Source organism: Monodon monoceros, unplaced genomic scaffold (assembly GCF_005190385.1).
Source record: "Monodon monoceros isolate NGI ecotype Baffin Bay Population unplaced genomic scaffold, NGI_Narwhal_1 Super_Scaffold_21, whole genome shotgun sequence".
Taxonomy (NCBI): Eukaryota; Metazoa; Chordata; class Mammalia; order Artiodactyla; family Monodontidae; genus Monodon; species Monodon monoceros.
In genome coordinates this window covers 36,984,691-37,008,781 of record NW_021703778.1, presented here as the reverse complement: position 1 = coordinate 37,008,781, position 24,091 = coordinate 36,984,691, and the positions used below count along the sequence as shown (strand labels likewise).

The following is a 24,091-nucleotide window of genomic DNA, read 5'->3' as shown; positions in this document are numbered from 1 at the left end:
GAAGGGAGTAGACAGCTTTTCAGTCCCAATGGTCAGGCCGAGTCCCCTGCTTCCACTTCTCTGCATGGCTGTTGTCACCTGCCCTCTACTCCCAGGTCTTTCCTCCCCTTGGTTTAAGCATCACAAAAGCAAACCTTTTACTTACCCCAGCCCCAGGTGTAGAGCTCCCCCGTTCCTGCAACCAAAGGACAGCAAAAGGACAGTAAGGGGCTGACACCACTGCTCTTTGACTAGGCATTTGTCCAGCTCGGCCTGCCAGCATGTTCTGGTCACCATGAGACTTACTTGGCGTAGCAAAACATATCCTCTCTCTTTTTAACAACTGTCTAGTCACATTTGGGGTGATAAAGAATCCAAACTGAAAAAGTTCACCTCCCTATATGCGGACTGATTGGCCTGCAACTCACAGCTGCTGAGTTTAGGACAGCCCTGCTGTCAGATGAAAGGCTGGCAACACTAATCCCCCTCCAGAAGGAAGAACCTTCAGGGCCTGACAGGCTGGGGAGCCACTGTTAAAGCCCCGTGGGAGTGTACTGAGTGGGGCAGCTACTCAGTACATGTCAAAGATGCTTAATTAAAATGGTAGTTTTTTAGGTGACCACACCCTTTTCTGCAGCCACCAGCTAGAGAGCGGGGTGGAGGGACCTCCCGCTCCATCCTGAACCAGCCTACCCAGCCCCACTCACTTGTCACCACCGCTGTGTGCCGGGATCCACAGCTGGCCTTGACTGCATCTGAGCCCAGGGGGAGGTCCAGTAAAGCCGGGAAGGGCTGGACAGCTATGAAGGGGGCCGGGGCTCCATCCTCACCCCCGGCTACTGTCTTCACTTCAGAACCATCTTCATTCAGTCCTGAGGCTTCAGAGAAGTAATAAGAGTGATGATGATAATGATGCTGAACACTCACTGAGCGCTGATCTAAACCTCATTCATATACTGACTCACTCACTACAACAGCTGACACACTTGCTCTAGCTCCAGAGCCATCGCTCCCAACCCCACATTCCCTGGGAAGTGCTGGAGTTGACAGGTTTGTGGGGCATGTAGTGCTGACACTGGCGTCAGCCTTGCCGTGCTCCCTCTCATAAGGGGCTCAGAGTCCTTCATTGTGTCCTGGGGTCCCAAGGATGTCTCGTACCCTTTTGAGCACTGTAGCTCTCAGGCCAACAATATGGCCAGGAGTCAGGAATGACAGAAACGTGTGGAAATCAAGAATTGACCCTCACCAACAGACTTGTGGTTGCCAAGGAGGAGGGGGGTGGGGGAGGGATGGATTGGGAGTTTGGGATTAGCAGATGTCAACTATTATATATAAATGGATAAACAACAAGGTCCTACTGTGTAGCACAGGGAACTGTATTCAATATGCTGTGATAAACCATAATGGAAAAGAATATGTATACATATATGTATAACTGAATCATTTTGCCATACAGCAGAAATTAACACAACATAAATCAACTATACTTCAATAAAATATATCAAAAAAAAGAATTGACTTTCACCTTCTGCGGTTGTCTTTACATCCTCTGCCAGGCTCTTGGTGGGCAGGGCCAGCTGCCCTGATTCATTCCAGCCCCAGATATAAATATCCCCAGCCTCTGAAAGAGAGATAAAGGGGCCCCATTAACAGACTGTGTTTTCCCCCTCCACCTCCTAAGCATGTGCATCCATCCAGACTCCAGTACACCCCACTAGTTCCCTAAAGACAACTCCTGCCTGCCCTGCCCAAGTCAGCACTCCAGGCAGAGTGCTTTCCTCAGGGCCCAGCAGCTTCCTTGTCTCAACAGGGCCCCTTCCCCCTTAAGTGCCTTCAGGTCACCCTATTCTTAAAGGAAGTCTCTTGCTGGCTCTTCCTCTCCACTTTCGTTTTTTCCTTTTTTGTTAAATTGCACCCCCCACTCCCCCTACGTGCAGTTTGGAAATGTGGCCCTGGAAGTTCCCCAGTGGTCTTTTTTTCACATCCACTGAGCCCAGGCCCCTTTCGTCAGCCCTACCTGCCACCGGTCCTACTGAAGGCCTTTTAAAAAACTGTTGTTTTAACTGAGGTGGTATTGGTTTATAACATTATATAAGTTTCATGTGTACAGCATTATATTTTGACTTCTGTATGCACTACAGTGTGCTTATCACCAAGAGGTTAGTTTTCATCTGTCACCATCCAGCCAACCCCCTTTACCCATTGCACCCTCCCCCTCCCCCGGAGGCCTCTGGAAGCTCTCACAACACTGGAGTTGGTTGATTGGAGCAACAGCCCTATGCTAAAAATTCACTAACAGCAGTGGCTAATTTTTATCAAGTGCTTATTCTGTGCCACTGTTTCAAGCACAATATCCCCATTTTATTCAAGAGAAAACTTGAGGCACAGAGAGGTTAGGTGCTCTGCCCAAGATCACGAGGGGCAGGGTGATGATTTGAACCTGGGAGGTCTGGTCTGAAGCATCCGTGCTCCAACCATGCGACACCAAGGCCTCAAATGCCTTTTGGACCTTAGTGCGAGACTTCCCATTGGGCTCACCTTCCAGCCCTCTCTTCTCTTCCCTCCAGCCCACTCATTCTCAAGCCTGGCTGCCAACCCAGGCCCATTACATGTGAATATGGACAGGACAGTATAGGCATAGGTAGTTTTTAAAGACCCCTGGTGAAACCATGCCCCATAGAGTTAACAGAAGCTGATAACTAATAGAAATTCTTGAACTTCTCTTATGGAACAACAGATGAGGGAACAGCCAAAACCCCTTTGCTTGTTAAGTGCCTTCATTGATTAAGTTCACTTTCATTATTTTTCTTTTTTTCTCTTTAATTGCATACCTTCCCAGCTTCATGCAACTCAGTTGTTTCACAGGAACTTGGAGTCAGCTCCTGCCCAGTGAAAGCCAGCTAGGGACTAGTTAGGGCCACTGACCCTAAAACTGGGCCTGTGCAGACGTCCAGTGGATGGCCTTTTGATGTCAGAGGGCTGGAAAACTCCACCCTCAGATCATGCTAAGCGCCTCCACTTTTTTGTTTTGGCTACACTGCGCGGCTTCTGGGATCTTAGTTCCCCAACCAGGGACTGAACCAGGGCCCCTGAAGTGAAAGCGCCGAGTCCTAACCACTGGACCGCCAGGGAATTTCCAAAGCGCCTCCATTTTGAATATGCAGACGCATGTGACCCAGATATGCCTGCTCAGAACACTGATTACCTCACCTTCTTCCCTACCTCCAATCACCTTTCCCCACGCCTAAGACCACCCTGCTTATCCCATAAATACCCCAACTCCCTTCAGGGAGGCAGATCTGAGACTTATTATTCTCCCATTTCCTTGCTTGGCTGCCTTGTGAACAAAGTGTTTCTTGGCTATAAACTTGGCATCTCAGCGTCTAGCTTGCTGCGTATCAGGACCTGGTCGGAATGATATAAGTGGAGGCCAGAGCCCCAAATGTAGATCCTTGCAAAGATCATTCGCTCCCAGCTGCACCCAACAGCCTAGAGATCAGCTACACCTGGATCACCTGCCAGAGTGGTGAACACAATCTAAAGTGAAACTCCTCATTCTGGTCCTGGGCCACCAGCCATGGCACCACCAGAGTTCACACTCACCATCATCATCCTCCCGGTGGGCATCCAAGTGTCCACTGTGTGCCACACATCACGGCCACCCGGGCAACTGCTGCCTTTTTTTTCTCCTTAGCTCGGTTGCCCCTCACCCCTTCATTCTCCCTTGGGGAGTATTTTAGAAAGACAGCCCTGGCTGGAGGCAGACGGAGGGGAGGGGTAGTGAGACCAGTAACAGAAGACAGGTAACAATTGTGACAGTCCGGGTGCGAGTGGGTGATGGTGGCGGCAGAGGGGCTGAATCTGAGAGGCGTTAGGGAGTCATGAATGACTGGGCTGGCTGATGTGGGAGGAGCTTGGGAGGAGGCCCGGCTAGGGCACCCATCAATTTGCGAGAGAAGGAGAAAGGTTTGGAGCCTACGAGACCTTGAGCTGGTTTTGGAAAAGCACTAGGTCACTCACCACTCACACACAGAGAGTGCCAGCCACCTGCGGCCACCTCAGTCATGGTTAGGCCCTGCAGCGCCTGCAGCAGCCTCGGCTCCGGCTCTGCCTCCAGAGTCCCGTGGCCCAGCTGTCCGTGCCTGAGCAAGTGAGACCCTAGTCAACTACACCAAGGGGTCTCCTTCCCCTTCCCTCCCCTTCCCTCCCCCATCGCTCTCTCCTGCCCCCTGTATGCTCACCTCCCCCTCCGAGCCACATGTACCCGCACCCCCCACCCCCACCCCGTCATCGCCGCAAAAGCCCAGCCGGCCCACCTCACCTGCCCCCGCCCCAGGAGAACACCTGGCCCGCCGCGTCCAGCAGCAACGCGTGCTCAGCGCCCAGCTCCAGTCGGCGCGCCCGCAGTGTCGGGGCCAGAGGCCGGTAGAAGGGCGGCCGCGGGCTCACGTAGGCGCGAGCGCAGGGCAGCAGCGGCAGCGGCCCAGCCTGGGTCTCATCGCCGACCGGTCCGTCTTCCCGCTCGGCCTCCGGCACGGTCTGGGCCCAGAGGGGCTCCCCGCGCAGCGCCGAACCGGGCGCCCAGGCCTGCAGCTCCGTCCCGGCCCCGGGTCCCGGCCCCGCGCGCAGCACCACCAGGAGCTCCTCCGACGCCCACGCGTCCCTGCAGCCGCCCGCCGCTCCGACCGCGAAGCCAGACAGCTCCACCCGGCCTCCTCCACCTGCGGGGGGCGGAGAGCTGGCTGGGGAGGGGGCGGGACACGCACCCGGGGCTGGGGTCGGGATGGGGCCGGAAGGAGGTGCTCACGGGTCACGAAGGCGGTGTAGCTCCAGCTCGCGCTCACGCGGCAGACATCGAGGCCCGCGCCTGGCGCCCTCAGAGGCTCGGGGCTGTGTACCTGGCGCCCGCGCCCCGAGCCCAGCGCCTGCCCGAAGCCGCAGAAACCGAAGCCGAACCAGGCCCCGCGACGCTCTTCGGCCATGCCCGGCAGCGCCCTCTGCTGGCTACGACGTGGCTGCGGCGGCCGGCGGGACGGAGGGTTAAGGCTAGAACTCGAAGAGATTCTTCCAGGTGAGCCCTTGCGGTACACTGAAGCTGCCTCACCTGTAAAATGGGGGAAATGCCATCCTCCTAACCACAGAGGCAGACGATGTGCGTTCCACCAACATTCGCTGAGCGGGAGGCTTGGCTAAAGTCCTGCCAGATTTAGGAAGATTCTGAGCTGTCTAGAGTGGGGCACTTTTCCTGCCTTCCCTTTTGACTCAAGCAAGTTCGCTGTCCCACAGATTGGGCACGAGGTATTTAAATGGCTTCTCTCTTAGGCGTTGGACTAGGATCTGAGTCCCTCCCCCTCCAAATTCCCAATGCCAGGCACATTATCCCATGTAATCTTGGGAACTAGAATTGCCCCCATTTGACAGCGGAGACTCCCAGAGAAAGTAACCCTTACACAATCACATAGCTTAGGACCGAGAGGGGCAGAAGGCTGAACTCAAGGCTCATCATTTCCACATACAGTGCTCTTCCCACCAGTGGAAGGCAGAGCATTTGAGAGACAATGCCCTGTACGGGTTAGGACCAGTTCCAGGGTTCACATGTTTGCCTCTGCAGCTACCAGTGCCTGTGTCCTCAGCCAATTTACTTAAGCTCTCTCAATCCAATTCAATTTCTTCAGTTTCACAAAGCTGGGGAGTAGGAGAGGTGATGTTTGTACCTACCTTGTAGAATTATTTGGAACAGATGCAAATAAAGGGTTCAAGTGTTGGCACCTACCATGGCAAGCACACGGTATCAGCTTATTAAGTCCAGTACTTAGAATTGATAAAAATGACCACTGGATTTTCAGGGACCTATATAAACACAATTTCAACTGGACCTTATCTAGTCATTTATTCGTTCCACATGCATTTATTGATCCCTTAGGCTAAGTCATTGAGAAGGACCGATGTCTACTTCCAAGGAGCTCACGCATAAATGGGGAGACAAACGCACAGTCGAGTGGCACGGTAAGGCCACTTTTTCCGTACAGCATGTTCGGCTTGATCAGAATTTCATTGGCATTTTCAAGCCTGTGAAGTCAGGTCCTGGGTCTCTCCTTGACCCGGGCCTGGGCTCCTACCCCTTCCGGGTCAAATCCCAGCCCTAGGAGGCCTCTGACCTTAATCTTGACCCTGTGCCCTCCACCCCCTCAGGCAGCTCCTTCCGATGGGCAGTCTTGAGGGAGGAGGAAAGGCCGGGGCGCAGGGCGGTCACCCAGGAACGAGTCACCACCCAGCCCAGGACCTGGCTGGCAGCCGCAAGAAGGAAAGGTTTGAAGAGCCGCGCCCTGAGCGAGGCGCCCATTGGCTGCCGCCGCCTCCCCGGGGCCAATCACCAGAGAGAGGGGTGATGTCACCACGCGGGGAGGACAGCCTTGGGACAAGCTCACCTCGGTTCCGGCGATCCCCGCCGCGGCCTGTCCAGTCCTAGCTCGATCAAACCGGTCCCAAGGCCTACGCTAGGCCGCTGCGGCCTCCGGCGGGGAGTGGGCGAAACCTTCGGTGGGCGTGGGCTCGTTGGGCCAGATGGTCCCGTCCTCCGCAGGCACGCGCGGGGCCGCGGAGTATTAGAAACACTTGGGGGACGATCAGAAAGAAGGGTTGGCGACAAGCGACCCCAGTGACGGGCGCCGCCTGTCAGTCCTCTCTGTCTGGGATGGCGGCAGCTAGCTACTGGACACGCGCGGGCCTGAGGCCCTAGAAGCAGCACCCGAATTAGGCGGGTGCTGGGCAGTTTTTACCTTCCATTGGCTCGGGATCTGTCACTTACCTCCGTTAAGCCAATGAGAGTCAAGCTGGGCTTAGTCCGCTCTGCAGAGAGCGGAAGCAGGCTCTCAAGGGACCACCCGCCCAAGCAGGTGGGGATGCCCGCAGCGGTCCAAGCTTACGTCCAACCCCGCTCAGCTACTGGAGCTTCCCTCAGGGCTTTCCCACCCCCATATCCCGAGCTCTGCCTGACTGGAGGTCACTGAAAACTCTCAATACAAAGGCAGAAGTCGGCTTCCATGGTGGCACAGTGGTTAAAGAATCCACCTGCCAATACAGGGGACACGGGTTCAAGCCCTGGTCCAGGAAGATCCCACATGCGGCGGAGCAACTAAGCCCGTGCGCCACAACTACTGAGCCTGCGCTCTACAGCCCCCGAGTCACAACTACTGAGCCCGCGTGCCTGGAGCCTGTGCTCCGCCACAAGAAAAGCCACCGCAATGACGCGCACCGCAACGAAGAGTAGCCCCCGTTAGCCCTCGTTCACTGCAACTAGAGAAAGCCTACACAACAAGGAAGACCCCAAAGCAGCCGTAAATAAATAAAGGCAGAAGTATTGAAAAGCCTAATGCTTGTGTTTCCATGTGACTGGATACTTTATTGATTTGCTTACATTTACCCTTTGGCCCTCTACAAGGATTAAAAGGCAATTCAGCGGGCCCTGGGGTGGGAATTCATTGGATTCCTTCCACAGAGGTGGCTGTGCTGCTGAAAAGCTGCCCACACACGCTCAGCCATGCCCAGCTCCTGCTCCACGCTCTGGCCCACAGCCAGCCCTCCCTGCCCACTGACTGGGCACATACTTAAGTTCCACACACTTTTTATTAGAGGATGAGGGGTGGTCCTGCCAGCAGGCTCAGGTGAGGCTCACAGCTGGTGAGGCTCACAGCTGGGTCCTTCCCAGTGCAGGGAATCCACAGGCTGAGTTAGGACGCACCTTCCCTGTTCCCAGCTGTCTAAGTAGTACAGGAAAAGTTGCCTGCTGCGTGAGGCTGGAGGCAGTGCTGGCAGAGCAGAGCTGTGAACGTGGCCCCTGACTCAGAACAGAGGACATCAAAGGGCAGCTGGGCAGGAGACACCCCAGCACCCACCAGCCAAGGCCATGTCTGTCCTCGCTCCCTGTGCTGCGATAGGTAGCGTGTGTGAGAGGCAGGTCCTCACTTTCCATCCTGGCTGGGTCTGATAAGCCCATATTCCACTGCTTTCCCCAGACAAGCGGCAGCAGCCCTCATGACTGGGCTCTCCTTGCCCTTAGCCAGAACTGACAGGATCTCCAGCATCTCGCTCTCCATCAGGGTGCTGGCAATCTCACTCGAGGCCTCCACCATGTTCAACACCACCACAGCGCCCCGGTGCTGTAGCTCCTGGTTGGGGCTCAGAAGCAGGGCCTGCAGGATCTCCAGCCAGTGTGTGGTCTGCAGGAAATAGGGCAGCATGACCACCGAGCATCAGGGAACCCTGGCAGGGCACTCACTCACACACCCTGGCTGGGGGCTCCTGGCCCACCTCCCCTGCCCCACCCAGAAGGGGCACTGACCACTTGGGGGATGCGGCTGCAGAGCGAGGGCCGCGTGGAGGTGAGCATGGCCAGGCCCCCAGCAGCTGCCCGCCGTAGCAGCTCGTCGTCCTCTCCACTGTACAGCACCAGCAGCTTCAGCCGGTCACTGCCCGTGGCTTCAAAGAGATCCTGCACCTGTGGCCGGAAGCGGGGAGTGCACCAGGTTAGCTGGGTCAAAGGCCAGCCAGGGACAGGTACTTCTGCATGCCTGCCTGCCATGACCGCCTCCTGGACCAACCCTCACCTCCGTGCTCATGGCCAAGTTACACATGCACTCGGTGGCTGCCCGGCGGATCATCTCATGCTCCTCAAACATGTAGCCCTCAATCATGGGCACAGCCCTTTCCTTCAGGATCTTCTGCCTGTGGGGCCAAGGGTGGAGGGTCGGCATCACCAGAGCGCTGGCATCCATCACCCCCACCCGTTTCCCCACACAATCAAACCCGGGGCCAAGGATTTCCTTGGGCAATATCCAAAGACCCTCCTGCACCAGGGATGAAACCACCAGGCAGTGGTTTCCAGCCTTCTAACTGGGCCTAGGAAATAGCACAGGACCTTGAGAAATGCTCTAAAGTAGGAGTTAGGAGACCCAGGTGGTGATGATGGCAATGCTAACACCTAACTTTCAAGCCCTCACCCTGACCCAGCACTCGGACTACCTTACTTAATCCTCGCTACAGCCCTACAGTGAAGGTGCAGGTGTGATTATCATTATTACTGTTTTGCAGAAGAGGAGACTGAGTGGCCCAAGGTCACAATCAGCAGTAATAGCTAATCTGTACTGCTTGGGCACATTGCCAGCAGCCAGGCACCTATGTAGTAAATGCTTTTACACGTATTTTCTCATTTAGTCCTCCTCGCTGCTCCTCCACGAGCTAGGTACGGTAGCCATCCTATTTCACAGAGGGGGAAACTGAGGCACAGAGGGATTAAGTTACTTGTGAGGTTATACACTAATAAACAGTGAACCCAGGATTTGAACCCAGGCAGCCTGACTCCAGGGCCTACGCTGTCATCGCCCAGTCCCTTGCTATCTCACGGGACACTGCACAAGTCACGCCTCTCAGCCTGTCTCCTCCGCTGTAAGATACAGAGGAGTCACCATGAGGAGCAAATAAGTGAGTGACTGGGGAGTGCTTTCCACGCTGTAAAGCGCTTTCCTGGGGATGGTCCAAACCATGATGCCCTGCCCAGGCCCCACATCCCAAGGGACCTTACCGGAGCCTCTCGCTGATCCCTGCCAGGTTTGTTAGAGCCATGAGTGCCTCAAAGTTCTGCAGGCCGGAGCAGTTGAGGTGCAGGAGAGAGACGAGGGGCCGGACCACCTCGTAGATCTGCGATACGCACCCACCTGTCAGGGCTATGCGCCCCAGCTCCCCCAACCCCACCGGCCCTGCAGATGGGAGGGAGTCCAGCCCCAAAAAGAAGCCTGCCCTTCCCACCCCCAGGGCTCAGCAAAGCTGACACTTCCCCAAGAAGGAGCCGCAGCTCGGGTCAAAGGCCATCAGGGCCCTGTGAGGGGGTGGAGGACAGGCCAGCGCTGGGGCAGAAAGACACGCACCCGCTCACCGGGAAAGGTCATCTCTGGGTTGGAGGTGATGGTGAGCTTGGCAAGAGCCTGGGCTGCCTTCGTCTGCCCCACGTCAGTGCCTTCCAGGGCCAGCGGGAGCAGAGCCTGTAGGGACAAGCCCATCAGTGTCCAAGATGTGCCCGGGAACATAAGGCCCAAACCACGAGGCTCTGAGGCCCTGACTGCGCTGCCCTCACCTTTCCCCGCCATTCTCTCCCCAGGCTTGACAATGATACTCCCACTCCCACCCTCTCATCTCTCTGAGGCCTCCCAGTAAGCTACCCAAACACTTCCCGAAACAACTATTAAGGGACAGATGTGGATTGCGCCCGGCACCAGAGCCATGGAGGTCAATGACACAAGGGAAAGGAGGAGAGCTCAGGACCCTAATAGGCACAAAGTCCGGGGCTCTAAAGAGCCCCACCACCACCCCCCGGCCCCCAGCATCTCTCACTCAGCAGGAAGACATTCCTGCTGGTCGCTAATAATACTTCTCCGTCCCACACCCAACACTGATCTCTGGTGTAGCAGCCACTCAGTGATTTTATATGCCATCGGGAAGGAGTCTGTAAGCCCGCTTACCTTGCCCCCTCCCTGAGCAACCACGGTGCCGCGGTCCTCGAACTCCTCCACCAAAGCCAGGAAGACCCTGTGGGGAGAAGGCTGTGCTGGACGGGCCAGCCCGGGCTCTGGCAGGCAGACCCTCCACTCCTGGGCTCAGCAAAAGAAGGGCGCCATACCGGTGGCCCCCTGCTCTGAGGGGCCCACGGCACCAGGACCTGCTCCCGCTGTAGTTCCATCAGCAGCCTGGAGGCTGACGGGCTGCAGCAGGTCTGGTGTAGCTGGGGCAGGCTCACCTGGAGAGCAGCTCCCTGCAGGAACTGGTCAGCACAGGGCTCTCGGTCTTCACCATGCACGTCATGGCCGACACCACACCAGCCACCAGCAGCTTCTTAACCCGAGCCCGCACGAAACTCGGTTTGTCCTGGGGGAGGAGGCAGCTGAGCACAGGGGCCTCGGCTGATCAGGCAGGGAAAGGGGAACCCTCCTCACGGCACAAAATGATGAGCATGAAAACAAAGGGAAGGAACCCGCTTAAACAGAAGGCTCATCTGCTGTGGATGTCTCAGGTCAACTGGCCCCAGTGACACGGAGGCCCCCAAACCCCTCCTAGCAGCCCCCTCACCTTGGGGTGCTGCTCGGGCACGTGCTGCTTGGCGTACTTGGCCAGCTCCACCATCTTGGGGTCCGGCTCCTCGTAGTCGTAGCTATTGGTGCAGTTCACCAGCGCCGAGGCCACTGCAAAGAGCACCGACCTCTCCTCGGACTGCCGGGGGCAGAGGGGCCATCAGCGGCCATCCCGGGGGGAAGAGCAGCACCGGGATAAGCGCTGCCCAGGCTCCCAGTTCTACCCTTAGCTGGACCACATGGGCACCAGGATGAATCTGGGCACTGCCAAGGCCCGAGGGTGGCCCCAGACTTTGGGAGCTCACACACTTGACCACCCCAACTCCTCCTAAGAGATCGTCCTTTCCGACCCTGCTGGCGCAGGCCAGTACACCCAGGCCACACAGAGCGGCCACTCGGGCTACCAGCCCCCCTCTCTGTGGGGTCACAAAAGCCATTGGCCAAGACCTCCAAGAAAGCCCCGTAAGCTCTAATCCTAGACAGTGTCCCCGGACGGCTGCAGGAACCCATGGAGCTACCTTGCTGAGCTGGAACAGAGCCTTCAGCGCAGCCTCATCCTCCACAAACTCCTCCTTCACATCGGCATCGAAGGTAAGGTAGGCCAGACCCTCCACCGCCCAGCGCCGAGTGCCCGCATCGATCTGGTCATTGCACAGCCACCTGGGGGCATGCAGGGCACAGATGACCATCAGAAAGGTGGAGGGACAGGAGGGGTACACCAGGACCAAGGGGGAAAAGCCAGGGGCTGGGGCATCCCCGCCACAGACAGAAGCAGTTCACGCAGCAGCGCAGGAGGGTCTGCCTGGGGGAGGACAGGGCAGTGAGGAGGCCCCACCCTCCTCTTTTGAGGTCTGGCTGACAGGTCGGGAGCCACAACAGTGCTAAATGACTCACTTTCGACACTGCTTGGCCAGTTTGAGCGTGGAGCCTTCAGCAAACTGCTTCATGCTAAAGTCGGTCCCCCCGGCTGAGCCGAGCTTACAGAGTCCCTGGTGGAAGAGGTGAGAACCAGCTGTTGGCCGAGGGACGGAGGCAGAGCAGGGCTCCTCCACAGCTGGCGTGGGTTCCCCCCCGGGCACTCTGCCAGGCTCTCTGGAGGCCATGCACACCGCCACCAGGTTACCACCTGGAGCACCGGGCAGCAAAATCACCTACTGGGGTGGCCACGTGACATGGCATCTGGTAGAAACTGACATATTGACCACCGTGCTGGCCTGGGCCCCAACCCCGCCCAATCACACTGGGATTTGCTGTTCCTTTCCATGTCATAGAAGGAAGCTCTTTACAGATGGAGCTAAGATCCGTGTGGGGAGAAGATGGGTACCTTGGCCCAGGCCAGGATCCTCACGGAATGGAGAAACCCAGGACTAAGTGCTCCGAGGAGGAGGACCAGCTTCCTCAAGGTGCAGGGCTGCAACAGGCTCAGGGAGGCCAGGCAGTCCCCACACCACCTGCTCCTGGGGCCGCCTGCTAGCCCAGCCTGTCCACACAGCCCTCTGACCCGCCTGCCCAGCGTGTCCTCCATCGTCTCCTCCTGGAGCCGCTCCCACTGCCCGCAGCGGTCAGCCCGGGCCGCCCTGCATTCTCAGGTGTCCTCTCTGTACGAGGCTCATCTCTCTGACCCGACCATGAGCCCTGTGGTAGTAGGAGCTAGGGTCCCTGCCTCCGGCCTCGACAAGGCCCTGCACGTCCCATACTGTCACCCAGCGTGTGCTGGTGCTGCACCCTGAGACACCAGCCAGCCCGGGGCCCCTGCCTGGCTGCCCGCTTGCCCAGCCCAGGCCCACCCGTCTCACCACCAGCGCCCGGATGCGGATGCTGTCCTTCTCGCCGCGCCTGTACAGGTCCTTCAGCAGCGAGACGCCATTGGCCGTGATAAACGAGGCCCGCCTGGCCTTGCCGGCCGCGTGGATCAGGGCCTCCACGGCCACCAGCTGCTCCTCCTCCTGCTCCGAGGCACATAAAGCGATCACACTCTCCATGACGCCACTCAGCTCCAGGGCCCGGTTGCCGGCATCACACGGGCCCTGCAGGAGGCAGGACACCGTCTGGAGGGCCCGCAGCTTCCCAGCCAGCCCTTGGCCCTCAAACCAGCTCCTGAGGGGTACAGGGTGGCAGCTGTCACATCAAAGCCAGCATAAGGGGACTCTCCTTCCCTCCCTTCCCCTCCACTGGCTGGGCATCTGCACTACTTGGGCAGCAACAGCAAGAAAAGCTGCTGGCATTCCCTGGTGGTCCAGTGGTTAGAATTCTGGGCTTTCACTGCCGGGGGGGCCCGGATTTGATCCCTGGTTGGGGAACTAAGATTCCATAAGCTGCGTGGAGCAGTCAAAAAAAAAAGAAGAAGAAGAAAAGAAAAACTGCCAATGGGAAGACGAGGACATCCTCTGGATGGCAGTCGCTGGCGTTCTTTATCGAGGCTTTCATTCGAGCCTCCCCTGATGACACGCCACCTAATGTAGGTCACTCTCACTCACACCACCCTGTTGTCTCCTCCCCTGTACTCACTAAGATCTGAACTTGTGCTGCTTATTTCCTGACTTGTCTTCTCCTAGCTGTGAGCTCCTTAAGGACTGTCATGCTGCACTGCTGTGTCAGAACGGACACACAGTAAGTGCTCAGTGAACACTATGTGCTTGAGGACATTTGTTGCACTAGAGAACTGATTTGAGAAAGAATGTCCCTGGGGAGGTCACTCTGGAACAAGATGTGGCCCTTGGGACCACCCTGTCTGGCCCCAGCTAGTCTTCCCCCAGGCTGCTCTCCTTGTGGGAAACCTTTCACTGCTGTCCCTCCCCAAAGAGTGAGAACTTTCGCAGGAACCCTGGCAATAGGAGGCTTCCCTTACTTGATGTAGTTTTCACAGAGTCGGTGGAAGTTCTCCCTCTCGGCATCACACTTCAGGTCATCGAAGAGCTTGCTGAGGAGAATGGAGGCGCTCATACGGCTGTTTGCTGTCACTGTGAGCTCCCCGGGAGGGTCCTGCACGGAGCCCCCCACCTCCAGAATCTTTTTCAGACCTGAAAAGACACCCTATTTAGACAGCAGAACATGAGTTCCAACCCCTATAAGCAAAGGGAAGAGGTTTCCTGGGAGACGCATGCAAAGGCAGGACCACTCTGGCACGAGGTCAGAGTGCAGACAGGCTCACAGAAGCTGGTGGGCTGGGGGCAGGCGTGGGGGCAGGCAAGGACCTCAGAAGTAAGGTCTGCATGCAGGCGCTGCCCGTGGGGGTGAATGCTGTAGGGTTTGGAGGTTCCTCATCTGTAAAACTGAAGGGGAAAACAACATCCACGCCTCATAGGATAATTGGGATAACAAGAAAAGATGAGTACCCAACAGATGTACTCAGGCTGGGACTTTGCCAACCCTTCCTAATTTATCTTTTAAGGGAAAAGAGCAGTATGGACTTATATATTAAACTTGAAGAATATTCGCCCTGCATATAGAAGTAACACACACTCACTGAAAAAACTTCAGACACAGAAAGCTGACCCGGCCTCCCTGTTAACCTGCTCGTGGGCCCGCTCAATGTGCGTGCACGTGCACACGAACGCGGCTGAAGGGGCCAATGTTCCCTAAGGGTACAGTGCAGGCCGCATGCACTTCAGTGCAGACACACGCTGGGTGCAATCCCTCCTAGAGACGAGCAGGCCCAGCTACCCGAGCAAGATGCAACACACACTTGATCTTTCTCTGTCTCTCTGTATTTATTTATCTACCTACCTACCTATTTATTTACTTATATGCCACGCCACAACGGCTTGCAGGATCTTAGCTCCCAGAGCAGGGATCGAACTCAGGCCCTCGGCAGTGAAAGCGCAGAGTCCTAACCGCTGGACCACCAGGGAATTCCCTTTCTCTCTCTTTTTAAGACTCTATCACCTACCTTGGTCGATAACCCAGAGGGTGAGGCTGTTGTTGGGGTCCTTAGGAGACTTCCGGGGCACCACTTTAATCAGGAGGGTCAGGGCACTGTCTCGGCCTTGGCCTGAGACCCCCACCTCAGTCAGTAGCTCCAAGAGATTACTGATGAGGACCTTCAGCTCCCGGGCTGGATCTGGCAACAAGAAGACATTAGTGGGCTCTCCAGTGGCCTAGCCCCAACTTCCCCGGTAGAGAGAGGGGACCTGCAGCCTGAGCACTGGTTTCCAGCCTTCCCCGAGGCACCCTGGCTACTTAGAACCTCGAGTAAGATACTGTCAACAAGCCGTATTCCTGAACAACCTGCGGCTGCAGCTGGCCTGGCTGGCTCAGCCCCTTCCTCTCCACGAGAGCCACACCACAGGACATAGACTTGCTTCCACTCACCCACGATGATGGCGCCTTCTTTGCCACGGAAGCCCTTCTTGACGCCTTCCTTGAGGGCATCAAACATAACCTGCAACAGGTGGCAGGCAGCCAGGGACACGGCCTGGTTTTCCACGCCCAGGATGGAGACCACCCTCCGAGTTCCCAGCACACTCAGGGTCGCCACTGTCTGGGTGGGAGAGAAGTGGGCAGAGCTTCCAGTTGGTGAAGGGCAGCCGTGGAGATCCCTAACTGGGGGTCAGAGAGGGTGGCCAGAGGGGAGAAAACATGTGGGTGAAAGAGCAGCTCCCCGTGAAAGCAAAGTGGGCCTGCTGAGGGTGAGGCCGGGGCAATGCCAGGATTATCTTGTTGGAAGGGCTTCCTAAAGAAACATTCCAGGGGACTCCCCCACTCTCTCTCCTCGGCTCCAATCAGAAAAGACAAGGAATACTGTGGCTCTGAAGGCAGCTGCTTTGGTTCGTGTCTCCCCAGGAAGGAGAAACATAAGCCTGGACAAAGCTACCTGACTACCTGGCCCAGGGACACCTCATTCCTCCCTGATACCAACCCTGAGGTTCTGTCTACATCCTGGGGATGTGGACATACATGGAACGAACCACAAGGCCTCTATGCCCATTTCTGAGCTGGAAAAACCCCGAAGGTCTACTTGGGTCCATCCTCATTCACAACAGGGATGGGCAGGAAGGCTAGAGGAGGCAGGCGCAATTCACGTGGCTTCACCGTTCCTAGTCCTGGGAGACCCAGAAATAGAGCCCGATCTTGGCCTGAAGTGCTCATAGAATGTTTCACATTTCCACCCCTGATCTAGGAACTGTGGGCTCCTCTAAAAGCAACCAAGGGTCAAGTCCCTGTTCCCTAGGTCCAGTCAGTTCAGGCAAGAGCCAGAGCATGGACTTTGTGACACTGGCCTGGGGCAGGGCTGTTCTTGTTGAACCTTCTGTGTAGGACACCCACAGTCTACACTGAGAACCATCTCAGGGTCCTGCCCTACATATCTGGTCTCGATGGTAAAGGTGCTGTGGGTCACATCACTGACCACATCAAGCACTGTGAGGACCCCTGTCCAAGGGAAATGCCAGCTTGATGGTGAGGGAAGGACAGGTGCCCTGTTCTTCGTGTGCAGCTTGCTTTTACCACACGGACAATGAGGGGATCAATGACCAGGTGTCTCTGCGACCTGCCGCAGGAGAGTTCCCTGGTCCGGGAAGATCCCACATGCCGCAGAGCAGTTAAGCTCGTGCGCCACAACTACTGAGCCTGAGCTCTAGAGCCTGCGAGCCACAACTACCGAAGCCCGCACCCCTAGAGTCCGCGCTCCGCAACAAGAGAAGTCACTGCAATGAGAAGCCCGTGTACCGCAATGAAGAGTAGCCCCCGCTCGCCGCACCTAGAGAAAGCCCATGCGCAGCAACAAAGACCCAACGCAGCCAAAAATAAAATAAATGAAAAAAAAAGTGCTCAGGGTGTCAGTGGGCTGCTTTCGCTCTTTCCTGGCCGCACTTTGTCCCAAACCACGTTGGTCTTTTTGTGTCATTTTAATTTTGCCTCTCGTTACATATCTCCTTATATTTTACCTTATAAGATGAGAGGTGGAAGAGTGGATGGACAGACAGACTGACTGGGGCAGTAACTAGACCCTTCGCCCCACCCACCCGTGACTGGTGTTCAGAGCAAATGCCGACTAGCGTGCGCAGGGCCGCCAGCATCAGGTCGGGCTCTCCCGTGTCCAGCAGGCGCTGCAAAAGCTGAACCCCGTTGCTCCGGAAGATCTTCTCAGCTCCAGCATCCTCCCGGGCCAGCACCACCAGGTTCTGAGACGCCTGCGTCAAAGGAAGTGCACATAACATGAACACTGTACACGGCACGGGGCAGGGCCAGTAGATGCCCTGAGCTCTGGACCTCACTGCTTCCACTTAGCAGCTGAGTGACCTTGGCCATAAACTTAACCTCTGTGAACTTCAGCTTCCTCTTCTGTAGGTAGAGAAAAGAGCTTGCTCTTGGCATTGAGGGTTAGAATAAATGGAGTCCTGAGTCCCTGGCAAAGCTTGAAGGGCAGAAATAGTGCCTCAGTCACCTCTGTACACCCAACTCCTAGCACAGGAGGACCTAAGCACCAACAAGGTGCTTCGGGAACACTGGTTCCCTCTCCCTGGCTCACACTTAGGCCCCAGGCCCTCTGAGCTCCCACCCAGGCTCTGTGAGCCCAGCTGCCCGATCTAAGGAGCGACGTGCAGCAGGCCAGGCCAGCAGGGGCTCCCAGGGCCAACATCAGCACACAGGGACGGGTGGGCAGCGCTGGGGGAGTTCAGCTCCCACTCACACAGTTCCATACCTTTTGCTTTTTCTCAGTGCCTTTTTCTTGTGGGTCCAATAATATCTGAAACATCTGCTCCACTTTGGCATCCGTCGAAGACATGTAACTCACCTATGACAAATCAGCAAAGCATGGGAGGAACTGCCTCTCTTGACCGGAGACAACACATTCCCTCTTTGTTCTCTCCGGCTCCTCCCAGGGCCTGGCTCCTGACTCCGGGAGGCACAGAAGGATGCCTGGGCTTAGGCCTCGCACCAAGCTACCTTGGGCAGGAAGAGACTTGCCTGGCAGCTTCTCCCAAACTCCCCACAGCTTTCTTCTCTGAGCTATTTCCCACTTGGGCAGCGGGGGCAGCACTGATGCTGAAGGCAGGGCCATTCAGAAGGGGTGGCGTCCTGTTAGCCATGAGGCAACCCACTCCCAGGGGAGCCGTGTACCTTGTGGCAGCCTGGGTGCACTGCCCGTGGCGCTGAACCAGCATTTATACCTCCTGCAAGGGAGCCAGCAAGTCACGAGGTAGCTGCTGACACGCCTTTTAAGTCAAGGATTCTCTTTTTGATGTTTTTTTAAAAATCTGAATGACCAAGCTCATCCTAGGCCCTCTCCCTCCCTAGGGTCCTGGGCGTGGATAGCAGCACATGCCTAGCATGTGTGCCGCTCCCCGCTTCCCCTCCTGCAGCCATGGCAGACGTGGTTCATGTCACAACACGTTCTCCTAGGCCCAGGCAACCTGCTTCCTAATCCTTCTCAACACAGGATTCTAAGCAGCCCCAGCTGATCAGACAGAGCTGACACTGAGAGTAAAATAGTCTGCTTTCCCAGGTCTCAACCTTTTGATAAGGTGTTTGCCATCGTATTACTTGCTTCCACTGAGTCAGAATTTTAACACCAAATTATCTGGCTAATTCAAGCTTGATAATAGTTCATGACAATCTTTAGATTATTTTCTCCTAAATTAATTTTTAAATATGTATCACACAATGTCTATTTAAAAAAACAACCAGATGAAGCAAAATCTCTTCTGAAAAGCCCTCTTGATCCTATTCCTTTCCCTAGCAGTCACAGTCATCATTTTGATGCACGTCTTTTAAAACATTTTTCTTTGTGTTTACATACCCAACTGTACCCGTGGAAAAAACATGGTATTATTTTGAGTGCATTTGGTGGGGGGGGGATCATTTTAACATAAATGGTATCATACTATACGTTATTATATGTTTTGCTTTTTTTTCACTTAACAAGTGTCAGTTTTCCACGTCCATATGTGTTGATCTGCCTATTCTTAGTAACTACTGCATAGGAGTCTGTAGTAAGGATGTCGCTCAGTTTATTTAGCCATTCCCCTACTGCTGGGCATTTAGGCAAGTTCCAATTTTTCATTACTACAAACAAGGCTGAAACAAACATACACACACCTGCTTGTGTACACAGGCAAGGCTTCTCTAGGGGAGATAGCAAGAAGTAAACATACTGAATCACAGGACATGCTCACTTAAAAATTTAAGAGATATGCTAGGGAGACGCAAGAGGGAAGAGATATGGGAATATATGCATATGTATAATTGATTCACTTTGTTATAAAGCATAAACTAACACAGCATTGTAAATCAATTATACTCCAAAGATAAGCTAAAGGACTCTGCAAAGGAGCTGTACCAATTTACACCCCCTCCAGCAGTCATGAACGAGCCCACGTCCTCCCGCAACCTCACCCCTTAAATGTGTCTCCCTCCTTCTAGCAATGTGTACAAACTTTAAATGTTTGCCAAACAGACCACCAAAAAGAACAGCACCTTGCTGTTCTTTTAATTTGCTTTTACGTAACCACTGGCAAGATTGAGCATCATTCTATAAGGTCATTTGCCATCAGCATCCCCCTTCCAGAGAACTGTGTTTACACACTTGATCCAGATCCATTTATCAGTGCCCCTCTACCACTGGTCAATGCCTCGCTCTCTCAATTACTCACACACCTTCTCCTGAATCTGGCCCGCAATGTTCCGCAGGGCCTCCTGGAAAACTTTGTTCTTGGGCTCCAGGCTCACACATCTCTGCAGGTCAAGGACGGCCTGGTCGAGGCGGCCTAGCTTCTCTAGGGCTTGGCTCCGCCGGTAAAGTGCTTTGACATCCCCACCGTCCTTTTCAATGGCTGAGCACAAACAGGAGCTCTGTCAGCACCCATGAGGCCACCATCTCCAGGCAAGAGCAGCAGGGAAAGATCTCGAGGGGCAGAGGAAGGTGGGGGGACGGATGTGGGGCTCAGTACTTCAGCCTCAGAAAAGGTGAGGGTAGCTGCGGAAAAGGAAATGCCCCAGGAAGTGGGAAAGAAAAAAGGCAGATGTGTTTCAGGGGTGAAAGGAGGAGGAGAAAGTGACGGTGCAGTGGTCCCAGAATCCTTGCCCATCCCAGAAGTCCCACAGCTCCACACAAGGGCCACATTCCCCTACCTTTGGATGCCTCGGTTTCTGCTTTGTCGTAATCTTCCTGTAAGACAAGAACAGGCCTGAGAGGCTGGTCATCTCCTTTTTCGGGCACAACTGGGCAACAAAGTTGTTTTCCTTAGTCACCAGGTTCCCCCACCACCTAGAGACCCAAAAGACGTGTAACAAGTGTGGGTGGCCTGAGAAGGCGAATGTCCAGTCGGGGCCCAAGGAGCGGCGAGGTGCGCCAACAGGGGTCCGGGCAGGCCAGGGGAAGAGCAGCCGGCTCGCTCACCAGCTTGAGGTGGCAGGCGGCCCGGTTCCGGTGCAGAATGGCCTGGTCCTGGGGCGTTGCGCCCAGACCCAGGGCTTGGGTGTAGGCCGTCAAGGCGCCTTCGTAGTCCCCGCATTTGAACAGCTCGTTGCCATCCTTCCTCAACTGTTCCACTGAGCTGGCCTGTGGAGGGAAGGGGTGGAAACGTCCGAGGTGGGCTCAGGGTGAGCCGGGGAGCTAGGGGCAGAGGAGCCTGGGGGTCGCGGGTGGGTCCCATGGAGGGCCAAGATTGAGGGAGGAGGCCCGAGAATGGTCAGAGCAGGTGCGAAGTGGTGATGGCGCAGGGAGATGGGTACGCACCCCGGGCCGGGGCTCGGGGGTCCCTGGACCACTCACGGTCATCGCGTAGCGGACGTCCCAAGCGCGCGCGCAGGCGCAGTCTGTGGAGAGGGGTGGGTCTAGACTCGGGAATCCTCTGTCGGCTGCCCCGCCCCAGTCTTGCGTCAGAGGTGGTGGTAGAGAAGGGGCGGGGCCAAGGGGAGAGCACGCCGGGAAGAGGGGCAGGGCGCTCGGCCCGGGTCCGCAGGCGCAGAGAAGCCCCAGGCGCGCTTAGTCTGTTCCCGCTGAGACCGGCAGGGGGCGCGCGGCGGAGGGCCGAGAGGGGCGCCCGTGGCTGCTCAGGTCTGGTCCCGGCCCAGGTCCCGGCCCAGATCTCGGCCCCGGCCCAGGTCCCGGCCCAGATCTCGGCCCCGGCCCCGACCGCGGCAGAAATGCACGAGGTCTGCAGTCATCAGTGCCACGAGCAGCAGTCTGTAAAGGCCCAGTGCTAGAAGCGGGCCCGGGCCCCTATGGGAGAGGGGAGGGTATCAGGATGCTGGCCCAAGCCGCGCTCTTGCTACTGCAGCCTGTGGGTTAGAGCCCCTGAGAGTCTGGAGAAAGCCCAGAACTCCCTACCCAGAAAAGTGTAGAATTTGAAAATACAAATTCAGGGGGCTCACAGGTACCCTGAAGCCATCTGTGGACAGATTCAGGATTGAAAACCCCGACTATAATACGTGTAATCCAGAATACAAGATCCTCTCAGTATTGACACCCGTCCCACCCCACCCACCACACAACACCTACAATGACTCCCTGTCACCTGCTTTCACAGCTCCCTGAACTTTTCCTTCACAGATTTGTTTGTAATCATGTATTTACGCGATTTTATGTTTGAGATCTGTCCCTCCACTGGTCTGTAAGCTACAAGCCTCCCACTCCAGAAATTAGGAACAGAGCCTCAGGTACTGGAACACCCCGTCAGTGTGCCAGTGGCTCTGGGGCTGGAGTTCTCACCTGAAGACGTGAGGAGGCGGAAGGGCAGAGAGATTGACCTGGTGCAAGGCCTCAAATTCAGACCTAGTGCAGCAGGAGCCCCCTGCAGCCTGCAGGTGGCAGCAGTAGGCTTCCTCCGGGGTATCAGAGAGCCGAGGACAGAAGAAACCGGGGTAGCGATGGCCATCAGCATCCCAGGCGGTCTGGCACAAGTGGGGATGGTGGGCCAAAGCTGAAAGGAGGGGCAAGAGGGCTGGAGACAGGCAGGAATGATCTACCCACACCCCACTCCACCCCTTTTGGAGAATAAAAGGGATCAACCATTATCAGAAGGGCAGGCTTCCTTCCTCCCCACAAGCTCCCCAGAGTAGCCTATACCTTGCTAAAAGAGTAGGGTACTGGAGGGGGGGCTGGGAAGAGGAGAGCGCTGTACCTGAGAGAGAGGTCGGCTGGGCAAGCGTCATCCAGCTGAAGAGCAACAGTAGCCCCACAGACAGGCCTGTCAGCAAAGGGCCTGGCCTCCTCTGGAAGCCCATGAGAGGTCACCTCCACCTCAGCCCTGGTCCTAGAAATCCCAACATCTCTATTTCTAAGCCATGACTGCAGGCAGTAAGGAAATAAAATCAAAGCCCCAAAGCACCATTAACACAAACCTGAAGCTTCTCTGTCACAGACCTCTAGAGAGAGCTGAAAGTGACTGAGTTTCTATCTTCTATTGGAAAATGGGAGGATTGTGGCTCCAGGCTGCCTAAGGTTCTCTAAGCTGAAGGGGAAAAGGCTCAGAAGGCTAGAACACCGAATGAGGAATGAGAGAGAAGTTGAGCCACTAGCCTGAAGAACAGACAAGCATTAAGAACCAAATATGTTTCTCTCTATACACTCTAAACTTTCAGGCTGCCATGGAGGCCATGGGAATTCTGATTGTTCCACTTCAGGCCCCAGAGACCTCAGTTCCAGCGTTTGGAGCTTCCCTCTCTAACTTCTGCGTCATGGCAACCACAAAGACTAGCTGAAAAGCAAGCGTGAGTGTTCTCATTAACTTTTCCCCTGAGCCCTCATTGACCCCAGCTACCAACCAAAGTATAAAATCTACCAATCTGACTGGAGTATACTTAGCAACCAGCCAACCCCATTTCACAAGAAAATCTCTTCCAGGGTCTCCAGGTCTCTCTTACCAAACCTCATACTTCATAGATGCTGTCTGCTGAGACAGGGAATTTCTCGAGAAGGCCAGAGGCCACCAGCCAGCAGTGTTGTGTTGTTCCAGTGTCTACTGAGGCCTAACAACGTCATGCTCCCAGAACAGCAGTGACAACACTCATAAGGGGCCCACAGCAGTGCCTGGGAACTGAAGCAGGAACCCTCACGGCACAAGAAAGAAATGCAGATTTTGTTCCCAGCGCCTGACAGCAAAGAAGACAGTTCCTGCAGAAACAACACTGCTGCCTGGGAGCCTAAGTCTGAAACAGTTAGGGAGGGCTCCCAGTGCAGGCTCCAATTTCCAGAAGGTTAAGCACTAGGGTCTTCTGGCCCCAAAGGTGAGGCTCCCATGCCCATAGCAACCAGGCCATTCTTGCAGGGAGAACTATTCTTATAAATTTTTTTATTTTATTTTAATTTTGGCTGCGTTGGATCTTTGTTGCTGCGCGCGGGCTTTCTTTAGTTGCAGCAAGCGGGGGCTACTCTTTGTTGCGGTGCATGGGCTTCTCCTTGCGGTGGCTTCTCTTGTTCCAGAGCACGGGCTCTAGGAATGCAGGCTTCAGTAGTTGTAGCACGCAGCCTCAGTAGTTGTGGCTCGCAGACTCTAGAGTGCAGGCTCAGCAGCTGTGGCACATGGGCTTAGTTGCTCCGCGGCATGTAGGATCTTCCCGGGCCAGGGCTCGAACCCATGTCCCCTGCATTGGCAGGCAGATTCTTAACCACTGCGGCCACCAGGGAAGCACAAGAACTATTTTTAGAGCGCTTTGAGAATTTTCAGAGCATTGACAGCTTGAAAATTGTTTTGCCATGGCGGGAGAGGACCCTCCTGGGAGAAGCTGTCTCTGGTCCAGAGGCTAGGTGAATTGCCCTTCCTCCAAGTTACCAGTCCCCTGTGCCTTCCTGCCCTGGACACACTGTGAGGCTGCTGTCTTATGTCTTGTGTATTTTCCTCCTTCCGCCAGGATGTGGGTTCCCAGAGCCAGGCCATATTCTTCTTGCACCATCAGCAAAGCCCACTTAACCAGGGGCTGCGATATTGAGGGCAGCTTCCCACACCCAGGGCCCTCACGTCAACCCCAGAGAAACTCTTCTGGGCCAGACGCCACAATCCTCAGGCCTCCGCGGCGCTAGGGGGCGCTGTGGAAGCTCGGTCCACGCT

General features: G+C 55.7%; 2 protein-coding genes across 5 annotated transcripts in view; both read right to left on the bottom strand.

Annotated features, from left to right (window-relative positions):
* Nucleotides 1–6,690, bottom strand: part of RCCD1 (RCC1 domain containing 1) — a 35,826-nt gene extending 29,136 nt beyond the window's left edge. For both annotated transcript variants that reach the window (XM_029237996.1, XM_029237995.1), the window contains exons 1-7: nucleotides 6,408–6,690; nucleotides 4,787–5,083; nucleotides 4,301–4,700; nucleotides 4,000–4,121; nucleotides 1,505–1,600; nucleotides 687–857; nucleotides 146–175 (exon numbers count right to left, since the gene is read on the bottom strand). In XM_029237996.1, coding sequence (XP_029093829.1) covers nucleotides 146–175; nucleotides 687–857; nucleotides 1,505–1,600; nucleotides 4,000–4,121; nucleotides 4,301–4,700; nucleotides 4,787–4,961 — 994 coding nt within the window. In that variant the 5' untranslated portion in view covers nucleotides 4,962–5,083; nucleotides 6,408–6,690. The remainder of the gene's footprint in view (nucleotides 1–145; nucleotides 176–686; nucleotides 858–1,504; nucleotides 1,601–3,999; nucleotides 4,122–4,300; nucleotides 4,701–4,786; nucleotides 5,084–6,407) is intronic.
* An 899-nt stretch (nucleotides 6,691–7,589) lies between these two features.
* UNC45A (unc-45 myosin chaperone A) lies at nucleotides 7,590–20,908 on the bottom strand. Of its 3 annotated transcripts, none has more exons than XM_029239402.1 (20): nucleotides 20,815–20,908; nucleotides 20,440–20,601; nucleotides 20,172–20,208; nucleotides 19,698–19,873; nucleotides 17,743–17,835; nucleotides 17,063–17,230; nucleotides 15,411–15,579; nucleotides 14,989–15,159; nucleotides 13,948–14,119; nucleotides 12,896–13,196; nucleotides 11,994–12,088; nucleotides 11,618–11,759; nucleotides 11,098–11,238; nucleotides 10,769–10,896; nucleotides 10,494–10,560; nucleotides 9,903–10,016; nucleotides 9,560–9,675; nucleotides 8,586–8,703; nucleotides 8,321–8,476; nucleotides 7,590–8,198 (listed from the first exon to the last, which is right to left on the bottom strand). In XM_029239402.1, the coding sequence occupies exons 1-20, from the start codon at nucleotides 20,818–20,820 to the stop codon at nucleotides 7,941–7,943; spliced, it is 2,790 nt and encodes a 929-aa protein (XP_029095235.1). In that variant the 5' UTR covers nucleotides 20,821–20,908; the 3' UTR covers nucleotides 7,590–7,940. The 3 variants fall into 3 exon arrangements, 2 of the variants coding, with proteins under 2 accessions (XP_029095235.1, XP_029095234.1); XM_029239401.1 differs by having other exon boundaries at nucleotides 20,779–20,854; XR_003796070.1 differs by lacking the exon at nucleotides 7,590–8,198 and having other exon boundaries at nucleotides 8,366–8,476; nucleotides 9,911–10,016; nucleotides 20,779–20,820.
* Nucleotides 20,909–24,091: the final 3,183 nt, after the last annotated feature.

What these genes read in the sequence shown, in the direction of transcription:
- UNC45A (XM_029239401.1), bottom strand. Translation starts at nt 20,820, where the DNA reads ATGACCGTGAGTGGTCCAGGGACCCCCGAGCCCCGGCCCGGG. An exon ending in CCCCCGAGCCCCGGCCCGGG is followed by an intron (nt 20,602 to 20,778) that starts GTGCGTACCCAT and finishes TTCCCTCCACAG; the next exon opens with GCCAGCTCAGTGGAACAGTT. An exon ending in AGAAACCGAGGCATCCAAAG is followed by an intron (nt 19,874 to 20,171) that starts GTAGGGGAATGT and finishes GTTTGTGCTCAG; the next exon opens with CCATTGAAAAGGACGGTGGG.